An 8,444-nucleotide genomic window follows, 5' to 3' on the forward strand; every position below is an offset into this window, starting at 1 on the left:
TTTCTCCTCCTTGTTCTATATAAGGAGCCATGTACTCTTCTTCCTGTTTTGCTCATTCTTTGTCAATCAATAAAGATAATCTTTCCTTTCCTTTTGCTATCATTTGTAACATGTTTTATTCTCCAACCCAATTATTTCCTCTAAATTTCACCCAAAATATTTAGGTGTATTCTCATAGGGACGGAGGGAGTATATGATTAGACGATTCAAACAAAAACTCACTGCACCATATTACATCTTATACATTAGTCACAATATCCAAAATAAGATTGAATGGTGAACGATAGCAAAAACCTTTACTCCTTCCATTCTCTAATATTCTTCTCGTTTGTTATATTCTACCTTAAGGAAAGAGAAATTTGATTAATGTTTTTTAGACATATTTAGAATAATAAAATATATTCATTTGAGATCTCGTTAGATTTGTCTTAATGTATATACTTTTTTATTGTGAATTTTTTTATAATTTTTTATTATGCGTATTAAGAGATATTAAGACTCGAAATTTCCTTTAAAAATTGTGTAAAAAGTAAACGAGATAAAAAATTGGAGGGAGTATTTTACAAACATAATGTAACGATAATATTTAAAATCGTAACTACTCAATAAAAAAATATTAAAATGCAAATAGATGATTATTAATAGTAGAATCAAATTCAATATTTGAATTTAATAGATATAAATTTATTTTGGTTATAATGATGGTTGAGATTCCGTTGACTCGTTGAGCTAATCAATATAAAAATTTCCCCACTATTAAGACCTTTCAAATTCTGTCGCAAAATTTCCAAATTTAAGTTTCTAAAATTAAAAATTAGTGCTTGAACCATTCTATTTAACATTCACTTCACCTGATTGATTCCAACAATCTCATAATAAAATATTAAGTCCTTCGACTTCTTTTAACCCAATGTCAATTTAGCTTTTTGTTTTATTGGCTTGCTACATGACTTAAGTTATTTTGTCCCTTTGAGTTTGCCATTCAAATTCGAGGCAGACCAAAGAGTACAGGGTTAGATTTTAAACTCCTAACCAACAACATCATAGAAAAACTAATCACCAGTTAAGTTACGCTTGACTAATGAATATGAGAACTTTGTTTTTTAAGGGGCCTAAGCGGTCAAACATTTTGAATGGACCTAGAACCGCCCCTGATTCAAATAGATGAGTATTACACATTTTCATGATCACTTCTCCTATATAAGAAGCTAAATTAGAATGGTATGCAGGAAAAAGAGCACAATAGTTGCACAAAAAAAGTCCTCTAAGCAATTTCTTGGCTTCTTTCTGTTATTAGCCTTTTTGTGCTTTATGTTTGATATTCGAGTTGATTCAAGCAAGTTTCAAGTCATCTTGATCCTCAATCATATCTACCGATCTTCAATGATATGTCATTATACGTTTGGATACTATTTTGTGGCTCATGAAGATATTTTATCGATATGAAGAGATTTTGATAATCGTTTGATCGAGTTTTCAAGGTTTTTAGATGTTTTGTACCAAGCGTCGGTCTATACTCTCCTGGCTTCGGTCGAACTACTATTGAAAAAAGCTCCTGGGCTGTGATGTTGATAGTTTTGGGCGAGATTACTGAAAACTCGGTCGATGCCAACAGTCCGGAATTATTTAGTTTTCATTTAGATAGTTTTAGCTGGGGGTGGGGTGGGGTGTTACGATTTCTTGGGCAATTTTCATTAGTTAGGAATTTCATTAGATATGATATCATTTTTAGTTTAGTGAGAACCTGAGTTTTATTTTATATGCTTTTCTTAATCGTATTAATCTTATGGGCTCGTTTGGATTAAGTGTAAATAATTAAGGGGTATAAAAATTAAACTAGTGAAATAAAGGTAAGTAAATGTGCGAATAACGTAATTAAGATACTTGTAAAAGAGGTAGAATGGCTAGGGGGCCAAGATGGCGTCAATATTTCTCTTAATTGTTCAACGAGACTAGAGGCCAAAGGAGGAGGATAGTCAAACTTCTGACATCCAAAGATCACGGGAATATGGGTCAATGGGAGAACAAAAGAAGTTGGGCCAGATAACATACTGATTGAGGTGTGGACGGGTTTAGGAGAAGAAAGCATTCGTTGACTGTCTAAATTTTTTAATGTTATCTTGAGGACACATAAGATGCCAGAAGAGTGGAGGAACAACACACAAATACCCCTGTTTAAAAACAAAGACGACGCACAAATATGCGGGAACTATAGAGGAATTAAACTTCTTAGCCACACAATGAAATTGTGGGAAAGAGTGATAGAGAGGAGAATCAGAAAAGAGACGGTAATTAGAGATAACCAATTCGATTTCAGGCCAGGAAGGTCAACCATGGAGACTATTCATGTTTAAAGGAGACTGATGGAAGAAGTGATTACTAGTACGACGAAGTACGGGTATTTGGGATCAATCATTCAGAGGGATGGGGAGATTGACGGAGATGTCAATCATCGAATACATGCAGGCTGGCTCAAGTGGCGAGCAGCAACCGCGGTGCTATGTGATAGGAAGTTCCCCAATAAGTTAAAAGGTAAATTTTACAGGGTGACAATCAGACCTACTTTGCTATACGGGACAGAATATTGGCCCGTAAAGAAGATTTTTGAACATAAGATGGAAGTTACAGAAATGCGTATGCTGGGTTGGATGTGCGGGCACACATTGATGGATCGATTTAGGAACCAAGAGTTTAGAGACAAACTAGGGGTTGCCCCTATTTCTGCAAAAATGCGCGAAAATAGATTGAGGTGGTTTGGACATGTGCAGAGAAAGACTTTCAACGCCCCTGTGAGGAGTATAGAAAGCATCATAGTAGAGGGTAGGAGGAGTCGAGGAAGACCCAAGAGAACTTGGGATGAGAAAATAAAAGTTGACTTGCATGAATTAAACCTCTCTGAGGACCTGACCAGGGATAGGGGTAGGTGGAGGCGCCTTATCCATGTTTTAGACTACTGATTCTCCCTTCGCTAACTTGTCGGTGTTCTTGTTCTCTGGCTTTTATTCGTTCCTATTACTATTATTATTATTGTTTTCCTTTTGCATTTTTAATTGTTTTTTATTTTATTTTATTCTATCCATATGCATTCTATTTATATTTATCTTATGTCTAAGGGTCACGCTTGTGTGTGATAAGATGCAGACTTGTGGAGTTATCTTCAGCTGCACTCGATCCCATCAATTGTAGAATCTTATCTTATTCTTTCTCGAGTCGGGAGACTCTTTGGCCGTGCTCTCCTTTATAGGTATGAGTTGCCGCCGTCCCTCCCTCCCCATACCCTGGCCATAGTTTTCTATGAACGGGATACACTGGGTATAATGATGATGATGATGATGATGATGATGATGATGAAAGATGTAGAATGAAAGTAAACTAAAAAAGACGAATAAAAAGGAAGTATGATTTCCCTCATTTGGAGGAAAGTATTCCCCCATCCTCCCTAAGGTAAATTTATTCCTCTATATGAGGGAACTAATTGTTGTTTTATCCATTTTCACTACATTCTAACCAATTCTTCCACCTCTCTAACAATCAAATTTCTTTATCATTATCTAATTAACTTTGTTTTCCTACTTTGACTTTTATTTACCTTAAATATTTACATTGTTTTTTCACTACTTTGTTTATCCCTTAAATATTTACATTCAATCAAAGCGAACCTTAATTAGTGATTTAATTATTATGTAATTTTAGTCTTCAACAATTATTAAACCTTGTTTTCTTCATTTCAATTACTCATTTTGCAAGTCTATGGTTTTGTTTTTGTTCGTCTTCCATTGTTAAGGTATTATTTTTTTCCTAATTTTTTAATTATGTTTATTGTTGTTACTTTTGTTTATTTGTTTATTTTACTTGTCTCTATGCATTCCATTAGTGAGTAGTTTTCTTACTAAGGTAGAGGGATAAACCCTACAAAACATGATTGAATTGATGGATAAAAGTATTGTTTTTTTTGTTTATTAGATTGATTAGATTAATTGGTTAATTGACCCATTAAGTTAAATTCTTTGTTGATCTGATAGCAAGATGCATGAGCTGCAATTGAGATTCAATTTTGTCTTAATGAATTAAATTAAAACCTTGTTAATTATTAATCAAGATTTGGGAGTTGCTGTTGTAATCAATCTGGCGTTGATAGTAAATCAATTGTTTATCAATCTAAATTATCTTTTAATTGTACGTCCATCATGAATTCATGTGTAGTTGTGGGAATTTCCGAAGCCTTAGTCTTTTATTATATTGAATTTTAATCATTTTCATATTATTGCAAACGTTCAGTTCAAACTCTTAACTATTGGTTGTTTGATAGCGATTGATTAACTAAATTACTCTAGAAACAAAGTCTCCTCATTATTCGACCCATAATCATACTATAACACCCGTGCGCTTGCAGTTTTATTGCTCACAGTCTGATACTTTAGATTGTTTGAGATGTATTTCAATGCTACATATCCTTACAACCAGAAGTGGTAGAGATAGAGTGCTAATTATTTTTCCATAGAATATTTAATATTTAGGGTAATGGTCTTGTATTTTAATTCTTAAACCCTTTATATTCCTTACCTCGTGATTTGTCTTTTATGACTAATTGAGCTTGTTTCGGTGATGAAACGAGGAAGTGCAAGACACTTGAAATACTGGAAGTGGGAGCGTTGTGAGGAATGGCAATTCGCGGAAGGAAGTGACTTGAATTCCTGCAACACAACACGTTAGCCTTGTCCGGGGGTTGATCTCCCAGAAAACCCCTCCGATGCTCAAGTTAGAACGGAAATCAGAAATCAATGAATAAATGATAAGATGGGGAATGTAGGAATATGAGTGTAGGAGCTGAAGTTGCTTGTATTTTTGGAAGGCTAATGAAGTGGGTCGTGAGGATTTTTGAAGGGCTATTATCCGATGATCCTTCCCTTGATGCTGACTGCCTCTATCTATAATGATGGAGAGGAAGTTACTTCTGGGAGAAGGTTGGTTATCTTGCATAGTGGTAGGCGGTTATCAGCACTAAAGAAGGGGAACCATGATGGTGAGGAGTAAAGGGCAGTTATCAGAGGGAAGTTAGGGTTTGGAAAGTTATTAGCTTATGGGCCAAATAAGGAAGATAGGGATTACTAGAAAAAACCCCTTGACCGAAAGGCAAGGTCAAAGGGTATTAAGGTAATATGACATTAATAATTTAAATAAATAAATAAATTAAATAAATGTTACCATGACATTTAGCCCCACGCATGAAGGACTATGTGAGGAGAGAGCCCCAACGATTCGAAACATCTTCCTTTATGCGGAAATAATACGTGTCCGTCGAAATTGATCTAATGAAGAAACATGATCTTGGAGAATACTCAAACGCTCATGAGGATAAATTTATCCACAATCTGGCAGACCTTCTGACGGATTATAAAAATTGGGCTCGTGAGCTCCGAATCGACTGTTCACATGTCGAATTCCGAGTTGTGACGAAAGAGTTATGACATTTTCAAAATAATTACGTGAAACACACCATGTCTAAGCGAAAAACGAACAAAGTGAATCACAGCCGCGGCTTTCGACGTGCCGTGAGGTAGCCCCAGCCATCTATATCGTGCAGCAGCAAAAAGGTAGATGTGGAGGTTCGATCCCGCAACCTCTAATACAATGCACAACACTTGGGACCAACTGAAACAGCGTCACCAGCTTGTAATATTTCGCGCAGATTCATAATATTTTATTTCGGTTAAGTTTCTATTACTTTAATGTAGGCAGTGGGATTTGTGGGTCTAATAGTATTTGTAGCATTGGTGATGATTCGAGGCCTACATGTACGTGCCCACCAGATTACTCTCTCGTAGATCCTAATGATAAATACAGCGACTGTAAACCTGATTTTAGGCTCGACAGTTTTGAAAGTTCTGCTAAGAGAGTCATGAATGGTGGGTACAAATTAGTTCACTTTCCAAGTACTGATTTCATATTTAATGACTACAAACGGGTTAGTTCTTCTGATGAATTGGACTGTCGAAATGCTTGTTTGAAAGACTGTTATTGTGCTGCTGTCAATTTTCGAGTCACTAATGATGGTGATAGTATTGGTTGTTGGATGTAAAAAGCACCATTGTCATGGAAGAAAACATAATTCAATACCGGGATCTGCTTGGATAAAGGTAGGGACTTCAAACCTTTCGAGTGATTCGTTCAATCCTATTGATTCATTTCCTCCAACAAAAAAACGAGGTAAATCATCTAATAGAAGGTCTGTTAGGTGGCTCTGTATCGGTTGATTTCATTCTCTTAATTGCCATCGGTTTAGGGATATTCTTCATCTGTAATGTGAAGCAACTCAAAGTACACAATGATGGACCGAAAAAAGCACTAAATGAGTATCAAAACGTCCATTGTTTCAGCTATGAAGAGTTAAGAGAGGCAACAAACGGATTCACAGAAGAGTTAGGACGCGGTTCTTTTGGTGTAGTTTACAAAGGCATGATCAATGGAGAATTAACTCCAATTTGTGTTGCTGTCAAGAAGTTGGATCGGATATCAAGTGATACTGATCGAGAATTCAAAACTGAAGTTAATTTAATTGCCCGAACTCATCACAAGAATTTCGTGCAGCTAGTAGGATTTTGCAAGGAAGACGACCAAAGGTTGTTAGTTTACGAATACATGAGAAAAAGTAGTTTAGCAGATTACATTTTCGGGGATTCAAAGCCAAGTTGGCTTGAAAGGGTTGAAGTTTCTCAAGGAATAGCAAGTGGGCTGCTATACTTGCATGAAGAGTGCACCACCCAGATCATTCATTGCGATATAAAGCCCCAAAACATACTTCTCGATGCACATCAAACTGCTCGTATTTCTGATTTTGGGTTAGCGAAACTTTTGGGCATGAAGCAAACGCATACAAACACCGCAATCAGAGGGACTAAAGGGTATGTGGCCCCTGAATGGTTCAGAAACAAGCCAGTCACAGTGAAGGTAGATGTGAATAGCTTTGGCGTTCTCTTGTTGGAGATCACTAGCTGTCAAAAAAACGTATGCAGCAAACTCATAGAGACGGAAGGAGTAATTTTGACGGATTGGGCATCGGATTACTACCAATCTGATAGATTATCTTTACTTGATGATGAGGAGGCACTAAGGGATGGAATCCGGTTGAAGCAATTTGTAATGGTTGCGATTTGGTGTATCCAAGAAGACCCGAGCCTTCGACCAACAATGGGAACAGTCACACAATGCTACAAGGTATTGTTGAAGTTCCTGATAACCTTCCTTGTCCATCCTCATTTTCTATTACTACACAATCATAATACCCTGGTTTATAAATATGTAGTCTAGAAAATGAAATTTCTTTACATTTACATATAATTGGTATTTTGCAACTAGGCATTAGATTTTACAACAATGTAATAAGAAAAAAGAAATTAAAATAAAAAATTTCCTATCCGATAAAAAAATTTCTTCTGTTTTATTAATCTATAGAATCTCACTTTTATCTCACTTTTATATCATTTATTCATCTAAAATACTTTTTGGTTACTTTAGTCTTTACCTATTTATATTTGTTCTTTAATTTGACATACTAATGATGAAAATTAAATATGTCGTGCAATAACAAGAAGGTGTTTAAGCGCAGCCATACAATCTTAAATGTGCAACAAAAAGATATTATCTTTATTCCTATTAAACCACGTTGTACATTGAAATTTGAAACACTAATCTACAATCAGAGAATAAGATAAAACACAGATAGATGGAACAAAATTGGTTGAGATATGAAGAAATAATGAGTTTGTGAATGTGATTAATTGAAAGGTGCATCGACCATTAACAAAAGAAAAAATGGTGCCAAACAAGTAGCATAAACAAAAAGAAATAAGTGCAATTTCATTGGGACGGAGGAAATATAATATAATCACCATTTGCCAATATAATATAATCCCAAGTCGCTAACTTTGACTTTGACTTTGACTTTAACCTTTGACCAATATCTAGGTGAAATTGAATAAGAGTTAGCACCAACCGAAAACAATAAAAACACCAAAAACTAAAGATAAAAAAAATTGGTTAGAAATAAATTAGAAATAAATCAATTAACAATGGCACCAAAATATCAATGTTTAACCTATCAAATGTAATACTTTACTTTCTAGCTAAAGCAGTGCAGTGAGTAGAGATCTGATCACACATAGAATCTCGTGCAATGTACGAAATTATCAGTATAAAATTTAAATGTAAATTTTAAATAGAGATGTAGTTTCACGTTATCAGTATAAAAGTATAATATTTCTTATCCAATAGATAGATAATTTTAGAATATATAGTGCTTTTAATGAAGAAAAATAAGGTTGTTAATATATTCATTTATTAAAATTTTCATACTTTTAATGCAAATATGAGTAATCTTCTAACGTTGTCATAATGATTATTGTCATTCTCAAAAAAAACTTTTGATTATCATATATCTTTTATTT

General features: G+C 34.8%; 1 protein-coding gene across 1 annotated transcript; it reads left to right on the forward strand.

Moving 5' to 3' along the window:
* Window positions 1-4,911: 4,911 nt before the first annotated feature.
* LOC130805458 (G-type lectin S-receptor-like serine/threonine-protein kinase LECRK4) lies at window positions 4,912-7,986 on the forward strand. Its single transcript, XM_057670232.1, has 5 exons — window positions 4,912-5,023; window positions 5,736-5,965; window positions 6,012-6,226; window positions 6,378-7,215; window positions 7,966-7,986. Exons 1-5 carry the CDS (start codon window positions 4,912-4,914, stop codon window positions 7,984-7,986), a joined length of 1,416 nt encoding a protein of 471 aa, XP_057526215.1.
* Window positions 7,987-8,444: the final 458 nt, after the last annotated feature.

This window comes from Amaranthus tricolor, chromosome 2 (genome assembly GCF_026212465.1).
Source record: "Amaranthus tricolor cultivar Red isolate AtriRed21 chromosome 2, ASM2621246v1, whole genome shotgun sequence".
Classification (NCBI taxonomy): Eukaryota; Viridiplantae; Streptophyta; class Magnoliopsida; order Caryophyllales; family Amaranthaceae; genus Amaranthus; species Amaranthus tricolor.

Excerpts from the sequence above, each read along its gene's own strand:
- LOC130805458 (XM_057670232.1), top strand. The coding sequence starts at position 4,912 with ATGCTGACTGCCTCTATCTATAATGATGGAGAGGAAGTTACTTCTGGG. Across the intron at positions 6,227-6,377 it reads GGTAAATCATCTAATAGAAG|CTATGAAGAGTTAAGAGAGG; the intron begins GTCTGTTAGGTG and ends CCATTGTTTCAG. Across the intron at positions 7,216-7,965 it reads CAGTCACACAATGCTACAAG|GTGAAATTGAATAAGAGTTA; the intron begins GTATTGTTGAAG and ends ACCAATATCTAG.